This window comes from Lissotriton vulgaris, chromosome 11, assembly GCF_964263255.1.
Source record: "Lissotriton vulgaris chromosome 11, aLisVul1.2, whole genome shotgun sequence".
Taxonomy (NCBI): Eukaryota; Metazoa; Chordata; class Amphibia; order Caudata; family Salamandridae; genus Lissotriton; species Lissotriton vulgaris.
This window is the reverse complement of record NC_141699.1, coordinates 258246398-258268447: the sequence shown is the minus strand read 5'-3', so window position 1 is coordinate 258268447 and position 22050 is coordinate 258246398. Positions and strand designations below refer to the sequence as shown.

The 22050-nt window shown below is 45.4% G+C and overlaps 1 protein-coding gene across 1 annotated transcript in view; it reads right to left on the bottom strand.

Moving 5' to 3' along the window:
* P2RX2 (purinergic receptor P2X 2) overlaps window positions 1-22050 on the bottom strand; it is a 223623-nt gene that overhangs the window by 128317 nt on the left and 73256 nt on the right. The window contains exons 2-3 of the mRNA XM_086943186.1: window positions 1813-1963; window positions 228-299 (exon numbers count right to left, since the gene is read on the bottom strand). Of these exons, the coding sequence (XP_086799312.1) occupies window positions 228-299; window positions 1813-1963 (223 nt within the window). The remainder of the gene's footprint in view (window positions 1-227; window positions 300-1812; window positions 1964-22050) is intronic.

Sequence of the window (22050 nt, the reverse complement as noted above, 5' to 3'; positions counted from 1 at the left end):
TGACCTTAATTTCAACATTCAGATCATTCCACTACATCCTCCTGAAATAATAAATGAATGTGGAATATGTATGTTAACTTTAAAATGTCCAGAAACATAATGGATTCTATCCTTAAAGCCTTTGAGTAAGATTCAGGTATCACTCAGCCACCAATCTTGCCTCCCAGTCGCCCATTCCTTAGGCCAATCCTGTCCCACCCAGTGTTTCCATCCCTGCTCCCTCCTACCTCAGGGCACCTCCCCAGGGTCTGCAGGGCCGTGCTCTCCGTCCTCGTGATGATGGTGAAGATGCTGCCACCCTGCAAGGAACAGACAGAGATGTCAAGAGACACCGTAGGGAAGAGGTGGCAGATGATACAGAGATAGGGAAGGTCTGGATACACTCTGGACCAGATGGACAAGTAGCAAAGAAGAGCCATTGCAAGAAATACGACAAATGAGAGGGACACTTAAGGGCATGGACCAAAAGCAAGACTTGACAAATGCAAAAGAACCAAGAGCATGATTCACCCACAAAAGAAGCTAGAAGTAAGAAAGAGGTTTCCAAAAAGACAAAGAGTCCGAAAGAGAGAAAACAAGGAAGTGTTTGACTGAAGCCACAACAAAAAGTTAGAAAGGGGAGTACAGGGCCAGAAAGCATGAAGAAGAATGACTTCAAGAAAAATGTGAAACAGAGAGATCGGGAGCAGAGAAAAGAGTGAAATCAACAGCCAGCTAGAAAGACAAATAGTGAAACTGAAAGCCAACTAGAAGAACAAATAGTGAAACAGCCAGCAAGCTAAGAACACAGTGTGAAATAGACAGAGATACCAAACAGCAAATAGTTAAACACGCCTCAAGAGGAGCAAATAGTATGGCAGAGAGAAAGAGGCAGAAGAAAAAACATAATAAAAGACAGACAACCACAGGAACAAAGTGTGAAGCAGGCAGATTGATAAAAGAACAAAGAGTGCAATAGACAGAGAATCGGAAGAACAAAAAAACAAATTATAAAAAAAACAAAGGTATAAAATGAACCAGAAAGAACCACACGGTCTAAGATTGAAACATGCATGGATCCAGGAGACAGAGTGAAAATGATCTAGAGACTACAGAACAAAAAGTGAAACAGGCAGCTAGCCATAAAGACAAAGAATGAAATTGAGAACCAGAATAAAATGTTAATTCTGGCTATCAGTTGTTCTCCACTCCCTCTCCATCTTGCGTTCCTTTTTAGATTAGTGACTTCAAGAAGATGGAAAAGTGAGTCCTTTTGAAGCAGATACATGATGCCCACCCAATGCATCGATGAGCCCCAAGTCTCACAGCTGAAGACTTTGCGCATTGCTTACTGAAAAGAATGACGAGCTAAAACCTCAGCGTGGTTTGCATTACCAATGTTCTCCTGAATTCACTTCAAGCCTCACCGTAGAGAATATCAGTTACTGTTATAAATAATTCCCAATTCCCTGGCATCACTGCCCAGGGTTACAGATATATTGATCTAATTCAATTCTGAGGCGCAGGCCTCCCCACAGAGGGTTTCAGTCAATATTCAAGTATTCCACCCCTTGATCCCACGTCTCAAAAGACTTTTCTCACTATTCAGGTATATAATCGATTATTCCAGGCCTCACAAGCCTGCGCTTTGCAATATATTGTCCCATCAAACACTGTGGAGCTAAAGGCCTCAGTGCAAAGGTCTTTGCTTATGGTTATGGTTAGGGTACAAAACTGGCAATTCCTGCCCTCCTGACATTGAGGTCCACATGCTGTCCCCTAAATCAACACAGAGCTAGTGACCTTAAATTAATACAGCATTAGTGATCTTACCTCTGGGGGCTTCACATACTCCGCCACGTCCCACACCTTCTCTCCAATGCCAGCTACTTCTGAATGGGAGAGGCCCTTCACCTTGGTTATGATGGAGCTCTCAGGCCCAGTCTCCCGTGCTTGGTACCCTTTCTGGATGATAAACACATACCTGGAAGAAGAGGAACAGAAGAGGAAGCTGATAAGAACTGTTTTACAAAGTGAGGTAGAGGGAATACCACCATGTTCCCACAGTCACATGATTTGATTTGTGGTCACATGACAAAACCAAAATTAGAATATAGTACTGCAGTTCCAGGATCAAACCGTGCACATTTAAATATAGTTACAGCAAAAGCTGTTTGTTGAATTTGAAGGTGGGTAATAGGAGACTGAAAAATGTCATACTAAAGCACAATTATAAGGGGTTACCCCATTTTATGCCCCTTCCTATTTCCCCTTTCCTACCATTTCGGCAGTCGAAAAGGCTTTTATGACTGGCAAAATGAGTTTAATACATTCCTAAAATCCACTTTACAGTTGCAAACCTTGTGAATTTGCAAATAGCAGTATCGTCCAAAAGACCACAGCCAACTCTCAAACAAACAAAAAAAAACTTTTCTTTTTAAACACAATTCAAGCATTGAAAACGTGGCTCTTTGCAGAGGCCTATCTGTAGTCTTGCTCTAGAAGAACTACAAGCTTTACGATCTTTAGGCGCCTTGATGCCCTTGGGCTAAGTTGCGTGGTAGAAGACGATACTCATTCATTCATTTCTTTAAAAGGAAAACAGGCTGCATTAAAAAAAGGTTAATTTATAAAAAGCAATCATAAGAGAAGTTCTGCTGACACCAGCAGGCCACCATCACTGTGATGTCCTCCAATCAGAGCCATTTGCAATTTGCGACCTACCTTATGAATAATAATGAGGTTGGTCAGATTGTGACACACACAGAATCTGAATTTTGTCAACTGACCAATTTGTGCATAAGTCAGTTCAGAAAATTATTCACTAGTCAACAAAATACTGATTGTAAATTAGGACCAGTATTTTGAGCAGCACACAGTATGTTTCACATTTAGCCCTAAATGACTTCCCAACAAGCTCTACTCTGATGAAATTGCTGAAGTTGCATTTGCCTTTCACAGAACATTTTGACAATGATGGAAAGGAGCTAGAAGTTGGGTGATTCAGTGGGATGCATTGAACAAAGTATTCACTCGAGAAACACATCTGCGCATTGTCTTTCTAAATATGTTTCAAGTCTTGTCAGTCTCTTCAAGGTGCAGTGGTGCTAGCAGATAACAACTAGATTTATAATATTTGAAGCTATTATCACAATTGTTTTCTGTAATCTAATACAATGTAATCAGAGTAATGTTCTGTAATCCGTACATCTGCGCGCCTAAGGCAAGCCCGTCTGCGCCCGTTCGCTCCTGGACTGCACCTAGCACCAGAACCCCTGGCCCCCGCGAACCCCACAACGCCTGTCTCCACTACGATGCCAGCACTCTCCTTGCACTCAACACCGGACGATCACACACCTGCTTCCTGGCCACCCCAAAGCGCACCCAATGTCCTTTCACCTGCCGGAACTGCAGCTTCACCAGCATCCGCCCGCCAAGCCACCCACCAGGAAAGAAACCAACCACCTTAGATGCATCCTTCTCAACACCCGTTCTTCCCACAAACACACCGTTGAACTCTGGGACCTACTCGACTCAACCTCCCCAGACGTCGCCTTCCTGATGGAGACTTGGCTGAACTCCTCCTCGGCATAGCCATCCCGGAAGGCTAGAAGATCACCCGCAGGGACCGCACCAATGGAGTAGGAGGAGGAATCACCATCATCCACAGGAACACTCACAGAGTCTCGACCAACACCGACAACACCCTCAGCACTGCCGAACACCTGCACTTCCACACCGACCCCTACACCGACCCCTACACCACCCTCCGAGGAAACCTCGCCTACAGACCCCCCAGACCCCGACCACAGTTCAGTGACTCCATCGCCGACTTCTTCAGCACACACGCACTCACCTACACGGACTACATCCTCCTCGGGGACCTGAACTTCCACCTCGAGAACAACAACAACACCAACTCCACCACCCTGATCGACAACCTCAACAACAGCTCGTCACAACACCCATCCACTCTGCCTGCCACAAGCTTGACCCCATCTTCTCAGCAAGCACCCAAGTCTCCTTCAACCACACCACCGAACTCCACTGGACCGACCATCGCTGCATCAATTTCACCTTCCGGAAAACCACCACGTACTACCGCACCCAACAGATGCCTCGCCGATGCTGGAGCAAAGTCACCGAAGACCAGCTAACCATCACCCTCGCCCAGATCCCACCCGCCAACTCCACTGACCACGACACCGCCGCAAGTAACCTCAGACAGTGGATCGACGATTGCGCCAACACCCTCGCCCCCGTTCAAGAAACCCTCCAACAGTCACACCAGCAAGAAAGCCAGATGGTTCACGGATGACCTCTGGGCCTCCAGGCAAACCTGCCGAAAGCTAGAGAAGACCTGGCTGCGTAAACGAACACCGGCCAGCTACGCAGCCCACAAGAACGCCATCCGCAGACACCATACCCTCATTAGATCCGCCAAAAGGGCCTCCTTCAAAGGCCGCCTAGAAAACAACGCACACCACAGCAAAGAGCTCTTCAACATCATGAAGGTACTCTCCAACCCAAGCTCCAACACCAACAACATCCCACCTTCGCAAGACCGTGCAACTCGCTGGCCACCTTCTTCCATCGCAAGATCGCAGACATCCACGACAGCTTCAACGCCACGACCGCTGCGACAACCACTGAGACCTCCACCCCCACGACCACCATCTGCACCAACTGCCTGCTCTCCTGGACCAACATCAACGACGACGACACCATAAAGATCATGAACACCATTCACTCCGCATCTCTGTCAGACCCATGCCCACACCATATTTTCAACAAAGCCAGCACCGCCATCGCACCCCATCTCCGGAAAACCATCAAGATTTCCTTTGAGACAGCAACCTTCCCGGAGAGCTGAAAGCATGCCGAGATCAACGCCTAACTCAAGAAACCCAAGGAGGACCCCAAGGACCTCAAGAACTTCCGGCCCATCTCCCTGCTCCCGTTCCCGGCGAAGGTCATCGAGAAGACTGTCAACAAACAACTGACCCGCTACCTCAAGGAAAACTGCATCCTGGACCCATCCCAGTCTGGGTTCCGCAGCAACCCCTGATACTCAGCCCAGCGTTCGATACCATCTCCCACAACATTCTGTTAAACTCACTCTCCACCATGGGCATTAGGGGCAATGCATTGGATTGGATTGCATCTTTCCTGACACTCAGGATATTTCAAATCACCTCCAGTACCTCGGCCTCAAATGTCCACACATCCCCATATGGAGTGCCTCAGGGCTCGGTGCTGAGCCCCTTGCTTTTTAACTTATACGTAACCCTGCTCGCCCGGATCGCCGAAGCAGCAGGTCTAAACATGTTTACCTGCGCCGACGACTCACAGATCGTATTTTCACTCTCCAATGGAGACCATGACTCCTCCTCCCTCCTGCAGTCAGGACTTAGGAACATCGCTACTTGGATGAGCGACAATATGCTCAAACTCAATGGTACCAAAACGGAGGTCTTAATACTGGGTCCAAACCAAAATCTCTGGAACCCAAGACACTGGCCATCCGAAATGGGCCCCCTACCCATCCCGTCGCAACAAGTACGAAATTTGGCCATTACCATTGACAATGGCCTAACTATGGAGCCCTAGGTTTCCAACCTTACATCCACCTGTTTCACAATTTTGAGGTGGCTCAGGAAAATCATTTGGATGTTACCTGACGACACACAAAAGACTGTGGTCAACGCATTAATCACTTCCCGTTTAGACTACGGAAACGTCCTCTACCCAGGGTCATCACAGGCAGTCATGCGACGCCTGCAACTGGTGCAGAACGCCGCAGCAAGACTGCTCTGCAAATGCCACAGAAGGGAACGTATGTCCGGTCACCTTAAGGCACTTCACTGGCTACGAATCGAAAACAGGGTCAAATTCAAAACACTTAGCCTTATGCACAGAATAAAATGGGGCAATGCCCCTAGATACCTACAAGCTCTTGTGCAAACCTACACGCCGGCTCGGTGCCTGAGATCTTCAACTCAAGGCCTTTTCTGCGTGCCCAAAAAACGCCGAGCGAGGATGGGGGGAAGATCCTTCTCCCTACTGGGCCCCAAGCTCTGGAACTCCCTCCCTCAGCCCGATACAACCACTTCCGGAAAGCCATTAAGACTTGGCTTTTTAACCAGTAACCTGCCCCTGCCTTTCCCCTGAGTTATTCGCTCTGCCCAAGATGTTTAGCATCTCCTAGCACCGGGAAACCCTTTTTGGGTAGCTGTTGCGCTTTAAAAGCCCAATAAATAAATAAACCACAGCACCGAAACTGCCCTCATCGCTGCCACAGATGACATCAGGACCCTACTGGACAACAGAGAAACCACGGCCCTCATCCTCCTGGACACTGTCTGCCACCGCACACTACGAACACGCCTCCACGATGCCGGGATCTAAGAGAAGACCCTGGACTGGACCACCTCCTTCCTCTCCAGTAGAACACAGAGCGTCCGCCTTCCGCCCTCCCGCTCCGAAGCCACCAAGATCATCTGCAGCGTACCCCAGCGCTCATCCCTCAGCCCAACGCTGTTTAACATCTACATGGCACCGCTCGCCCATGACGCCTGACAGCACGACCTCAACATCATCTTTTACGCCGATGACACCCAGCTGATCCTCTCCCTCACCAAGGACCCCCACACCGCCAAAACCAACCTCCACAAAGGAATGAAGGCCGTTGCCGAATGGATGAGGAACTGCCGACTGAAGCTGAACTCGGACAAGATGGAGGTCCTCATCCTCGGATCTACCCCTTTGGCCTGGGACGACTCCTGGTGGCCGACCGCATTGGAAACAGCTCCAACACCCACCAACCACACATGCAACCTAGGGGTCATCCTCGACTCCACCCTCTCCATGACCAAGCAGGTCAATGCCGTTTCTTCCTCCTGCTACAACACCCTCCGCAAGATCTACAAATGGATCCCCACCGAAACGAGAAGAACCGTCACCCAGGCCCTCATCAGCAGCAGGTTGGACTACTGAAACGCCCTCTATGCAGGAGGCTCAACGCATCCAGAACGCATATGCTAGCCTGATCCTCGACATCCCTCACCGCAGCCACATCACACACCACCTGAGAGACCTGCACTGGCTCTCCCGTCAACAAGAGGATAACCTTTAAGCTCCTCACCCACGCACACAAGGCACTCCACAACACCGGACCAGTGTACCTCAACAGACGACTCAGCTTCTACACCCCCACCAGCCAGCTCCGCTCCGCCGACCTCGCCACAGTCCCCCGCATCCAAAGAGCGACCTCCGGTGGCAGATCGTTCTCCCACCTTGCCGCCAAGACCTGGAACACCCTCCCCATCCACCTACGGCAGACCCAAGACCTGCTAACCTTCAGAATACGCCTCAAGACCTGGCTTTTCGAGGAGTAGCAGCATTCCCCACCCCCCAGCGCCTTGAGACCCTTAGGGGTAAGTAGTGTGCTTTACAAATGTGATGATTGATTGATTGATTGATAGGAGGATGGATACAAGATAACATAGGAATCCATTTTAATGCAAGCATATCAGTATTGGGCACCCTTACAGTGTACCTAGAATTTCTGTGAAGTTGTGGTACTATCAGTTTTGGAGGCTTTCCTACTGTGACAGACAGCCTTTCAAAAGGAAGAGAAAGAAGCAGAATACCAACATAAAAATTCAAAGACCCCGACCCTAAATCACATTTGGAGTCTGAAAATGGACTATAAGAATGGGATGCTGAGACCCCATAAATTGTCACTAGTCAAGCAGCTATAAAGGCTGTGTGAGGAGTGAAAACTGCAAGACTCCTGCCTGTGACCAGGACTGGTGGCAAAGGCCTGCTAGTTTCTCTGTTAGGTGAGGGGACATCACCCAGGGAAAACAAGACCATCTGCTCTGGAGCCTGGAGCATCTGCCCCTGCCTGCTTGCCGAGACCAGTGGCCCCTGTGAGGGCGAGGAGAGCATTAGTGGGAGCGAGATCCAGGGGAGAGACCTATAGATAGGACTCCGGGTGCGAGGTGTGAGGAGATGGCTGTTCCACTGAATGGATCATTGCCCAATTCAGAATCAGTTTGGTGTCTGCTGTGAAGGGAGCGGTGGGCAAAGTGATGTGCAGGGAGCATGAAGCACGTACCCTTACTTTGCGGCAGCCTTGTATGCCTGGAGGGGAAACAGTGGAAGTGAGCACTGTTAACAAGTGCCAAAACAGTTGACGGGCCTGGCGGTGACCCTATAAACCAAGAGGGGCTGCCGTGATGCGGACTGCCATGCAGGAAGTGCCAACATCTTGTGTGAGGTTCCACGCCAACCCCATTTGATAGGCAGAACTAATTTATTTTTGGAGTTTGGGCTGCTACTTGTGAACTGAAGTGCGACCCGTAGCTCGAGATCAAACATTGAGGAACATGCTCCCAAACTACCACGTGTACAGAATAGGATACTGTGAGTGCATTGACCTCACTGGGACCAGATTGAGAGCGCCAGGATCAACTCCTCTTTCCCACCATACCCCAGAGGGGAGCGCTAAACTTACCTCTTATCATTGCTGGAGCCAGCCCCATAAGCTCTCGGAGAGCCTGTGCTGCCGGGTACTGCTGTCTCCCGTGCGCAGCCCAACTTGACTGAGCAGGCCTGGAGTAGTGCGGACGCCTGTGTTTGGAATACCCGCTGAGACACTGAACACTTCCTTGGTGCTGGAGTGGCTAAAACTTGATACAGACATATAGGGAACAGACGGACTCGCTGCTGTAGAGGCTGTGGCACCACAGACACTTTTGACTACTTTCTAAGAGTCAAAGGGGACTCTTGAGTAAGGTCTAGTAGTGCCCATTTCCTGGATGTGGCCACCAGTGAATAGGTAATAACTTTGAACATGTTACGAAGAGCTGGTGGAAGGGGACATTCCAGGAAAATAGTAGAGCCCTGACCTCTAGGGACTGTGTTATTGCTTATGAATGTCGTATTACTATTTTAATTGTGTGGTTAGAAATAAATTACTTATTTTTAATATAAAAGTAAGTATCTGACTGGATATCGATTTTTTGTCATCATCATCATCATATTCCTTTATTTCAGCTCATACATGGCCATAAAAGGTAACAATGATACATTTAAATAAAAACAATATGGACATTCAAATTACAAAGATGATATTAAAAGAGGGTTTTCACAATTAAAAGGCTAAAAAGTTAAAAAGCAAGATTCAAATTCTGAACATCGGTATGATAAAATCTGTGAGCCGATCACAAAGCAGCAATCATCAACTCTGAGCAAGAGCTTTTGACCTGACAGACCATATTGCTGAAAAAAACGACAATTGAGAACACAACAGGGCAACTAGCATTAGTTTTTTTTTGTTTAGAATGCTTTATTGAGATGAAATACGAAGTAGAACATCAGTATACATTGTACAAGCAGAGGTCAAAAAGTAACATTACTAGAAAAAGGAGTAACAGAATTGGGACTATAATAGGAAATATGCAATTTGGACCTTCAGAACCTATACTTAGACAAGTGCGATTTAGTATACTAGTATTTGTTTTACATACCATCAAAGCCAAATGACGATCCCTATAGCCCTTGAGTTTAAAGAGGGGTTTAATCCAGAGAGATCAATGTCTTTTCTATGTCATCCAGAAAAATAAAACATGCTCAGTGGTCTCCACTGCTTCGCATTCCATCGGGCAGGAGTTAGACATATCATTCTTGTTGTTCCATGAGCAGGTAAAGGCTGCTAATGGTAAATCCCCAATCTAAATTTTGCACAAAGTTTTGGACACCTTATCTAGATAAAAATCAAAATCAAATGAACATTTAAATGATAAGAAAGAATCAGTCAAGCTGCCAGAGACAACCCTTGAAGTTTTCCGACCCAAAACAAAGTTCCAATAAGATGATTTATTGTCATTACAGTGCGCTTTTTGAGTTGAGCCATGTTCACTAAACTGTATCCACACTTCCCCCGAGGGAACCTTGGACTGCTTGACCACAGCTACCACTAAGAGTCAAGTGCAGAAGTGGTCCTTGGCCCTGTTGCTCAGGATCTATTGTAAGTAGGGGGGCCCGGACATCAAGACTAAAATGCCTCAACCACCACGGTTGGGCCCAGTAACACCTGCATGCCCCATGGCCCTCCGAAAGGGGTTCTGACAAGAATATAGTGGAACTGCATCAATATTTGTGCAACACTACTTTTAATCAATTTTTAAAACTTAGTCGGATAATCTGTTATCAGAAAGTCTATATCTAAATTATATTTTTATGTAAGACTTTTCTCTAGGAAGTATGGAGCCTGGGCCAACCAAGTTGAGGGTATTTAGTAATTTTTATAAATGATTGTTGGAAAGGGGAGTCTCTGGTTGGCGCAGTGCAGCACTGGCGACAAGCAGGGACCCTCTTTTCCACGTCAGGGCTAAGGGTTACCTTCAAGACAACCTCTGCTTCCCCTCTAGGTAGTGTGGCGTAAGCAGTCTAGGCTAATCTCTGGGGCACATGGGGTTAAACATTTGCATTACACCACCACCACCAACCCACCACACAATGACACCAAACTGTATTTGTAAAAATATATCTTCTTTATATACTTTCAAAGCAGGCTTGTAAATACAGTCTTTAAACTTTAAATAGCGGTTCCAGTTTACTTGGGTTTAAGTTGCCACAGTTCTTTTTAGCAATAAGCAATCTTTGTTTAGCGTTGCAAATAACAGTTCTAGTTCTTATTCAGCTTATTTCGTTATTTCCTCAAAAAGGGGGTTCCAGGCTCTTCACTGTACTTTTCTTTGTCCTGCTAATCAACCAGGATTCCCCCGGCTGTCCGCGGGCCTCTCTGCGCCCCTCGGCTCCTCCGCGATGGAAAACGGGCCCGGTCTGCCCACTCTCACGCTTCTGGCGGGAGCGGTGGCCGGGGAGTCAGCGCCTGCCTCTCCGTGCGAGCTGCACGGTTGTGCGCGGCTGACAGGGGGAGAGAGCGGGGGCCCTGGGAGCGCTCCACACGCAGCTCCGAGGGCTGGGCGAGGCAGAGGGTATGAAACAGTACCTTTCTAGTGAAGTAGCTGGGCGCAGGTCAGCGCGGTAGTCCGCGTCGCGTTGTCTTCCTTCCGATGTTGGAGCGAGCGGCGGCTCGGCTCTAGCTCGGGGGTTGGCGTTGCGGCGCGGGCCGGGTTGTACTGGGAAAGCGCCTCGAGATTTCCTGACACAGGAGGGCGCACGCAGAGGGCAGCGATCCTCGGCGCAGGCCTCTATCAATCCAGGCGACGTTCAGGCACCCCACGCAACAGCTGTTTCTCGGACAGCGGCGGCGCGTTCAGGGGCACAAGACACGAAGGGGTGCAAGCAGGCACCGGGCGCCACCTTTCTTCACGTTGCGAGCTGCGGCTCGGGGCCAGTCACGGTGCTCGGATCAGCTGGGCTGGTCTTCACGATGCTTCTGGGCCAGGCAGGCGGCAGTCACTTTGTTCAGAGGGAGGGCAGCTCCCAGAGCGTTGCTGAAGAGCGCGATGGTCACAGCGCGCTCCGCTTTTCCTGGAGAGGCTTGCAGAAGGAAAACAGCGTCTTCCAGTGGTTCCTTTGTCAGGGGGTAGCGCCCACTGTTCCTGGGGCGCTGGTCAGGGGGCAAGTTCACAGGCAAGCCCTTGGAGATCTTTCAGCAGAGTTTGGCACAAAGTTCAATAAAAGCAAAAGTCTCTTGTAGTCTCTTCTTTTCCTCTCCTTCTGCAGCAAGGCACCAGACACAGGCCAGAGACAGCACTCCTCCTTGTCCTTCCAGGTCCTTCTCTTCGGGCAGAGTTTCTTCTGTAGCGCAAACAGGATCTAATTTACAAGGAGCAGGGCTCCTACTTTTATACCCCATTTCCTTTGTCTTCTCAGGCCAGGGGGGCCTCTGCATAATTCCTTTCAGTCTCTGAGCACTTGATGGGTGTACTCTGGCTGTTGCCTCAGTGTGAGGGCAGGCACATCAGACGCTCCCCAGGGGGGCGGAGCCAGCATTGTGAAGACAGGGGCAGCCTGAGCACTTTGTTGACAAGCTTCGGTCCTTCCTGGGCCAGGTGCAGGCTGAGTCATCAGTCGCTCCCCAGGAGGGCGGAGCCAGCATTGTGGAGGCAGAGCACAGCCTGATGCATCATTCAGGGAAACTCCCACCTCCCACTAAGGTGTCATCCTGCTATTCACCACCTGTCAACTCCCAGCCCTGTCACTCACACAACTCAGACAGTCAGATACACACAAAAGCAGAGGCGGGCTGAAATGGTTAGACAAGCAAATGCTAGCTTTCTAAAAGTAGCATTTGCAAACCCAGGATATTAAAATAAACTTTACTAAAAGAAGTATTTTATTATTCTGAGTTCAGGCATACTAAACATTAATTTCTACCATGTTCCCTGAGCCTGCTAGGATTATAGAGTGTAATAATTCCAGCAGCCCATTCTGGCCTAAAGAGAGCAGGTAGCCTTACAATAGTGAAAAACGAATTTGGCGGTAATTCACTATTAGAACATGCCACACACATCAGGGCATGTTCTACCTTATACTTACAATGCACCCTGCCCTAGGGCCTACCATAGGGGTGACTGATATGAAGTTAAGGGAAGGTTTAGAAGCTGGCAAGTGGGTGCACTTGCCCAGCCAGCATGACAGTACCAGACTGCACGCAGGTTCTGCAATGGCAGACCCTAGACACTTTTTAAGGCTGCTTCTGTGGGTGGCGCAACCAGCGCTGCAGGCCCACTAGCAGTATTGGAATTTACAAGCCCTGGCACTCCTGGTGCACTTTACTAGGGACTAACAGTAAATCCAATGAACCAATCATGGACATCAATCACATGTACACTTTTCAGTAGGGAGAGCATATGCACTTTAGCACTGGTCAGCAGTGGTAAAGTGCCCAGAGTCATTAAACCAAACAAAATAGGTCAGAGAGAGTATTGGAGGAAGGCAAAAAGTTTAGGGATGACCCTGCCAAGAGGCCCAGGTCCAACAATGATGAACTTACAAATTCTGCTTGTAGTATCCACTATCTTTCTAACTTATGGGGTGGCTGTTCATTTCTGCCTGCAGTTAACTTTATTAGTGGAAATAGTTGGAGAACCCATTGTTAGGGATCACATTTAATGATGTATTTTGGAGGAGCAGGATTTAACTGAAATAGTTCAGGAAACTTAAACTAATGTCAATCTCGAATGGTTTATATTTAAATAAATAGTCACATTAACAGGAAATAATTTAGATTATAGGTAACCAAATTAAAGCGAACTTGGATTATTGTATATAGCTTAAAGCAAAATGTGCTGAATGTTTCTTGGAAAAACCACAGCTGTGAAAATTATTGATAAGACTGGTAAAATGAAACTTTAAAAAAAATATAAATATATTTTATTGATTTTCAATTTAACACACAATACCAAAATAAAACTTTAAGGTCCCGATAACTGGAAATAACTCTTCCAGGCCGCTTTTCCTGCACATAAATCTGGCTCTCATTAGTTTTTGTAAATGGAAAGAGGACTAACATGTCAATCCAGATTTACCAGGTCCAAATCTGTATGTGGTGCTTCCATTCCAGAGAAACATATGCTTCAATGTACCAACTGATGTCAGCAGGGGGTAAATGGAAGCAAAGGGCGGCTAGGGTGGCAGGAGGTGTGGGTTGGTGAGGGCGTCACAGCACAGCCGTGACTGTAAGCTGGACGGGGATAGTGGCAATTTGCATTGTACAATAAAAATAATAGTTTCTTCTGTCAATGTCAGAGAGACCCAAGGATAAGAGTCCCCACACGAAGAAGTTGCAACACATATGTACAGGTGTCAAAAGAATGGTCTAATTATATAAACAAACACTGCAACAACAGGCCACCAGCTAGCACAGTTTGTTAGGCATGGGAGATGCAGAGGATCAAGAAGTACTCCATAGTCTAAACCGAAGCTCTTCCACCAATGCTAGGCACATGGTTATGTCCATTAATGCAGGTTTTATACTAGAAAAAAACTATTTGATTGTGCGTAGCACATGGTTTGATTCAGGTGTCATCAGAAGGGACTTTAATTATTATTTTGCACACAAAAAGGCAGTTTAATGATTCTTCCTTTTATTGACTGTTTATTACATAATCCAAGTGATCCTTGAAAATCTTTACAAAATGTGTATTACAATATTTAGAACAATGGGCTAATTATAGTAATATGAGTGAGGTAACCAAGTAGTGCAATCTCATATCTTGCTGCAGTAATAAATCATATATTATTGCACTACTACGTAAGAAACAGTAGCATATATGGAGCCAAATCACAAGATTTATGAATATATTAAGTGCTCCTTTCTATACTCTTACATAGCTTTGAGACCCCTTCTTAAAAAGTGAGAAATACACTACTAATAAAACTGCAAAGAGGGCATATTTCATTATATTTATTCTCATTGTATGTGTACATTTCCTGAAAACTCCCACTTTATTGCCATGTTAGCTAATTTGGGGTCAATTCACAAAAGCATGTGAATAGGTAAAGGAGTACTACTTTGTATACTCTTATATACTCCGAAATGCCTGGCCCCTATATGTCTGTGTTGTAGCTCTCTCATTTGCCTTAGAAGAAGTAAACAGATAAAGGTTACATGAGAAGCTGCACTGCACAAAATGTCACACATTTCTGCAAATCACTAACTGAACTGCATTCATATACATGGGTTGATTTAGAGGGAAAGCAGAACATATCTACCCAATAGGTAAATCAGTTCAAGGCTGTGCTTTAGCCCCATTTTATGTAATTTACAATTTCCGACTTCTCAAACTTTTATGGCTACAATAAATTCTATATTTGCAGTACTCTTGGTATTGCTTATCCAGAAATCTTATATGTTGATGTCATTGTACCCCTTCCCAAATAAACTTAGGGTAGAAATTGATTATTACTGGGAAAATTGATTATGTCTGGATTACTGTTTGTATAATTATTATTGAAAAAACTATGCATAATTAATTTGGCAAAAATCTTCCAAATCTAATTGGTTATTAAATGAGAACAGACTAAAAGGAGACTTCTTTTTTTGGGTTTCCTTTTAACAGGAAAGGTATAACGGTGACCGAATATAAGGTGTCAGTGCTTTGGGTTGGTATGTGGTGCATATCCGTTGACAAAGGGCTCTCATATTTATGGGTCTGTTGTGTTTCAACCTCTTTTAAGATTGTAAAATGGAAAAGTATTGACAGAAGCACTGAGTGCTGCCAGAGTCAGAGGAGTGGGGATACAGTTTATTTGGCTTGGTTGCGAAATAAACAACCTCAAAGGCAGGTTCTGGCACAAGCTTTCAGTGTAAGGCATATGACCCTTTGTGTAGGTGTGCGGTTAGAGCTGAACCTATGAAGGTGTGAAAAGTAGAGCAATGTGTTTAGCCTTCACTGTACGGATAAAAATCGTTTTTAAATGAACAATCACCTCTCTATGTGGTGTTTTTATAAAAACATGGTAAGCAGCAGAATATCTTCTCATATTGTGAAGCTTAGCAATTTAGACCTTGATTACAAGTGCTCCAATAGAGCAGGTGCAATTTCTTACACTAGTTATAAAGCATTACCACGAGGTTCGGGATTTAAAGAGTGTAAACAATAATAACACAACTTACTAGTTTAGGCATAAAATGGAGCATAACATGCAGAGTTTAGTGCTTATTTGCACCAAAACCGCAAGTTCTGATATTCAAAGGGACTTTTTACCCTGGTACGTTTTGACAGGTTGACCTGCTGAAATGTTCTGGATTTTAAAATCACAAGAATGTTAAAAAAAAAATGTTCTTTAAGCCTAGCATGGTGACCAGGTGGCTTGAGGTTCCACAAGACCTTGGGTCAGATGTGCGACCTTTGCAATTTGCGAGACGCAAATTGCGTCATTTTGTGACTGGCAAAATGTAATTTACAACAGTGTCTCAGACACTGTTTGCGATTTCTAATGAGGTTGGAAATTGCATGCCTTATTAATATTCATGAGGCATGTGCAGTTTGCGACCCCATTGGGAATAGTTAGCCCTCCCAATGATGGTGGCCTGCTGGGGTCAGCATACCACCATGTCTGTGACTGCTTTTTAAATAAATAAATAATTAAAGCAGGTTTTTTTTTTTAATGCATCCCGTTTTCCTTAAAAGAAAACTGGATGCCTTAAAAAATTTGAAATAAAACGTTTCCGTTTCATTTTTTAAGAGTAGGCAGTAGTCTGCAGGACCAATGCCTGATCTTCAAAAATATTTTAACATCCATTCACAAAGTGGAAGGGGTCCGCTGGGGACCCCTTCCAGTTTGTGAGTGGCTTACCCCACTACTTGAAGTAGGTGGTAAACTCCGAGCGTTTTGCGACCACAATTGTGGTTCGCAAAACAAGTGTTCATTGAAGTGCAACTCTGTACTAGGAAGCAATGCTCTTGGCACGTCCCTTCCTAATAGCGAATAGCAAACCCTATTTTGTGAGTCAGTAATAGGTTACCAACTCATGTACATGGGGCAGACCTATTTTGCAGTCGCAAATGGGCCAATCACCTGTTTGCGGTCGCCAAAAACGTTCATACATTTGGCCCCAAGTGAGTTACTAGGTTCCTCTTGGCTTGCTTGATAATTACCTATCTGTCTCATGACTGGACTTCCAGAGACTAGAAAACCTTCCAGCTCATTTGTATTGTTCTTTCTTGAACTAAAAGCATCTACGGAATGATCAAAAGACAAACTCACTTTGACCCTGCTACATGATTCCAGGATCCTGGTCATCACCAATCTGCCTACACAAGCAAGAAGTGGGACACCAATTGCTCTCTGGAATAGATGCTTAGCTTCCTTAACCCTTTCGATGCTCATGACGAGCTCAGCTCGTCATGAGGCACGGTTGAGCTATGCTGATGACGAGCTGAGCTCGTCATGAAACCATAGTATTCATAAAAGGACAGCACAGGAGGGGAAAAGCCACAGCAGCCAAGGTGTTAAAGAGAGGATTGGAGACCGACTTTTGTGGTCCCAGGATTTCAAGTTTGTGATTGGGTTTTACATTACTGAGTGGGACTTCACTACAGACTTTATCGGAATAGGGTGTACGCACTGTAACCTTAAACCTTTCCTGAGAAGAATCCATAGGTTTGAGCACTACAATTCTATGTTGTTGCAACTGTGATATGCAATATCACAATCGATATTAGGACATGGCCATTTAATAGTTGAACCTGCAACTGTTGTTTTGATGAACAAACTTGAGGACTTTTTCACTTGCAAAGTCTCATCCAGTGTTGAATGTTTTACCTTCATGCCTTTCTTCTTCGCTCAAGATTTCATAACTTTATGTCACCCCAGAGTACCTCTTATATTTTTTCCCTTATCCAATTGCTTGCTTTTCATGCTCTGTTGTCCTCTGTACGCAAAGGCAGGTGGCTGAATGCTTAATAATTGGCTTTGGAGTGGTTAAGTCACATAGGACCAGATGTACGACCATGGAAATAGCGCCTCGCAAATTGCGAGTTTTTTGCGACTCGCAATTTGTGAGGCACTATTTTCAATGTACAACAGTGTATGTCACACTGTTAGCGATTCCCAATGGGGTCGCAAATTGAGAGGCTCATAACTATTAATAAGCCTCTCAAAATTTGCGACCCCAATGTGAATGGCAGGCCCTCCCACGTATGGTGGCCTGCTGCGCTCAGCTGACCACCAAGTCTGGGACTGTTTTTAAATAAAGCAGTTTTTTTTTGGGAATGCAGCCCTTTTTCCTTAAAGGAAAACGGGATGCCAATAAAAAACAAAATTGAAACGTTTTCGTTTCCTTTTTTTAAGGGCAGGCAGTGATCCCTGGGACCACTGCCTGCCCTTAAAAAATATTTTTCACAGCATTCTGTGAGTGCATTAATTTGCAAGTGTTTTGCGCCCGCAACTGCGGATGCAAAACATACTTACACTGGGTTGCGCTCGCTATTAGGAAGGGCACGTCCCTTCCTAATAGCGAGTCGCAAAACCCTTTTTTGCGAGTCGCAAAAAAGTGTGACTCGCAAAATAGGGTTTGTACATTCCCCATGCTGTTTTTGCATGCCCAAACGGGTTCGCAAACCCGTTTGCGCATGCAAAAATAGTCGTACATCTGGCCCATAGTTTTGGTGACGAAAGAGGAGTACACTCCAGATGGGTGCCTATCTGCAGGACTTGAACCAAAAAAATAGATATATCATTATCCACTTCCTAATATATCAGAACTTTTGGAAGTGCTGGGGATGGCAAATGTGTTTCATTTTATGGGCTTATCAACTGTAGTAAAAGTTGTCAGAAGGATATAAACATTTCACATCTTTATCACAAAATAGGGGGCATTTGCAGTATAGCAGACTGATATGATCTGCCCGCAGGGGTAGGATTTCTAACCACCCTGGCGCAAGGATGTAGCCAATGCACCAATACGAATCTGAAGCCCATTGGATTGCACACAATGCATCAATGAATAACACACTCACAAAAGCAATAAGAAACAGGAGAAGTACTTTATTTTATTTTTTTAAGTCCTAGTCTAGTGCATAAAATGTGAACGCTAACCACACTGAATGCAAAAAAGAATGCATATCATTGTCAGTGAAAAGAGCAGCAACATTTCGAACATGATAAGCAAGTTCTTAAAATCCTATCACCTCAAAGCTACTTCTAGGTAATAAGCTAGGTACGAAGAAAATAGCAAGCTTGTTGTTTGAGTTTTTAACCCCTTTGCCGCGGCTGCGATTTCGCGGCAGTGCGGCACTTCCGCAAAATGGGCGGGGCCGCGTCGGTTGTTGGCTGATGGCAGCACTAGCGAGGTAGTGCTCCCGTCGGCCGATGGCCGACAGGAGCACGCAACGGGTTAAAGATGGATTGCACACCATGCATGTTTTCGTTAAAAGAATGGCATCTTAGCTATTCTCTATTACAGCGTTGCACTTGGGAGAGAATGTAGCCTTATGGCTAGAGCGGTCAATGTCAAAGCTGGGGAACCGGGTTCGAGACTCAGCAACGACGCTCAACATCCTGTGATTCTGGACAAATCACTTAATCTCCCATTGCCTGACAAAAATGAATTTGTAACAAGACTAGTGCTATGTAAAGTGCTTTGATACCCATATCTTTGGGTCTAGTTTGCGCTATATACATTTAAAAAAAAAAAGCATTGGCATAGCCAATAGGTCTCGCCTTTGGGACCTTATAAGTATTTAGTTACGCAGCAGGTCCCAAAGCGAGACCTATTGTCTATGTCAATGCTTGTTTAGTATTTGTTGGTCACTGGTAACAGACTTTTTTTTACATTCCATCATCCACACTCTGTTCGTTGCTCAAACTTCGCTACCACCACCTCACTTCCGTTGCTGCATGACCCTTCGCCGTTCCTTTCTGGCCGAACCCACCTGCCCAGCTCCAAAGTCAGCAGCTCTCGACATGATGCCACAGCCTCTCCATGCTCAGTGTTCCAGCTAGTTACACTTTGACATGCTGGTAACTGCAATGGCTATTTCTTCAATAGTATATACCGCTTATTAAGTATAGGGAAAACCACAATTTTAACTTGTTTGAATGTGCATAGCTTTAAGTTAAAACAAGTGCTATGATGCAGTCTGGCCACATCATATGGTTTTTCTGTTTGTTTTTTACTTTAACCTAAGAAGCACAGCATCTCGCACCACTGTGAAATATCTTAAAGAAACATTGACAAATCCAATAGAACATGCATAGGTGAAACCTATTGGCTTTGCTAATGCTTGTTTTTAATGCTGTAAGAATAAATGCCATATCATGGAACTCCAAATATACAGCATGTGCCCCAGAACCGCTATCTTTTAGAAAGGCCTAGAGCTGCTTTTTGTTCTGCTTCATGCATAATGTGTGGCTACTGGACAGACAGGGTTTGGCATACAACTGGCACACGGGCATGTGCCCAAGATCACACTAGGCTGTCTAGAGGCCAAAACCTCAGAGTCATTGGACTGGCATGTGGTATGAGACCGATTGCATTGTTAGACTATTAACTCCACAGTTTAAATTTAAAAAAGTTCTCAAAACATTTGCAATAAAATATCTTTAAAGCAAAATAATCGTATGCACAAAAGGTCAGCGCAGGTTTTGTACTTACAAGGTCTGATGAGAGATGCGGTTATGCTCGCCTTCCACACTTATTTGCAATTGCCAACGCTAATGTTAGCACTATGCAGAAACGTAACGTAACATAGGCAGCATAACACAATCAAATTTGTAAAAGGTCTGTGCACACCATGAGGCATAGTGACACTAAACGGCAGATGTTTACTGTTATGTGTTATCTAACTCAATGATACTCATTTTATCGACCTCGTCAGGATGAAAGGCGGAGGAGACCTCATAAGTCACGCCGGGGTTAAATGTATTAAATTCTGCTAAAAGGGCAGGAGGAAAAGGCACACGTTGGTACTTGGACCCTTCTGGGGTCAGAGATGCCCAGTAATACAGTGCAGCTCAGCGTCTGATAACAGCACAGGTGTGTGTGAGAAACAGACCACGGGTTGGGGCTTATTCGCGCTCCTGGGGTGCAGGAGATTCAAGATTCCAGAGCCCTATCCCCACTCTCCGGGGAACTCCCATTCCAGCCTCACCCCAAGGCTACTGGGGGTTCTGGACTGAAAACTAGAGAGAGTTCCCACGCTGGCCCCTGCCCATACCTGTCCACGTAACTCCCTGGTGGTCGTTTCTCATGGACGGGGCGCGGTGTTTAGGGGCCTGCGTCACCACTTATGTGTTTGAAGAAGCGGTACCTGTTGTTTTACACCCTTTGTGTACTGTACAGATTTGAGAAATCCTGCTACACCGCATATGTTATTATCAATCACATGCATTGCATTGTTAGTCTGTTCTATTTTGAAAATCAGCAGCTCCTTTTAAACTCACACTTTTAAAGAGCATTGTTCTTTCGTGTGGTTTCTTTAGCACATTGGTTAGCATTGCTGTCGGAATGCCTGCCATCATTCAAGATTCAAACAACTCACAACAACCGCGCCTGCCTCGAGCTCAAAGTAAAATAAAAAATAAAAAGTTTCACGAGAGGCAGCAGGGGGAGGGGAAAGAGGAGGGGGCCTGCGCCTGTTTCCCTTCTGGGAGAGAGCAGGAACCATCTGTTATTTACAAACAGATGGTTGAAAGCTCGCTCCTGTAAGGGAATCGCCAAACGTGCACGCGTTGCGATTCAAAGCAATACAATGTGTACACGTTTTTGACTGCCAAACTAAATCGATTTCAAAAGGTCTTTTTCATATGCAGCGCATGCGCGCTGCCTAGGCTAGACCTAAAAAGAAAAAAAGTGCTAGGCTTAAGGCCATTTCTCTGCACTGCTCACAGTGTCGCCTCTGACAAAGCAGGTTGGCAGTGCAAACTGGTGTGAGCTCTGACTTGGATAGTCCTAGTGAAAGGTCTCTCCGCAATATGGTTAGATACCTGAGTTAGTATAGTATCTGATCACTGATCCTATTTTATGTTTATGTAATGAAAGAGCAGTTGCAGTCGCTGATTATCAACAATACTAAATTAATATGGCAATGAATTTGCCATCTCGATTCACATAGTGATAATGTGCTCCTTTTAACTAAAAGCAATAAAAACAATAAAAATATGTCAACTTACATAGTGAGAGTCCATGATGTTATCCATCCATAATTGAAAACAATAAATGTCAGTCTACATAGCATACAGACATGATGCGAATATTTCTGTGCATCTAAAAAACATTCACACTTTCTAAAAAGAGATAAAATATTCTGAAAGCAATCTCAAAATGAAAAGAGGCTTAAAATTGGAAGTGTCCCAGGGATCACACTAAGATGCCACCTGTGCACCCAGGATTCTGCAGGAAAACGTGATGAACCTAACACAACATATTACTGTAGTGGATTACACATCATGCAAATCCCAAAAACTACTCTGCATATGGCACTATGACATATACTGTCCCTCACTTTTTTATTCCTGCGGGCACATCTTGTATGTATCACTACTTAGCCAGTGTTTCTGCATATAGATTGCCTAACACATGGAAATGATGGTGCATGCTTATTAAAGTACATTGAAATGATCTAATATTTCATAAGAAGT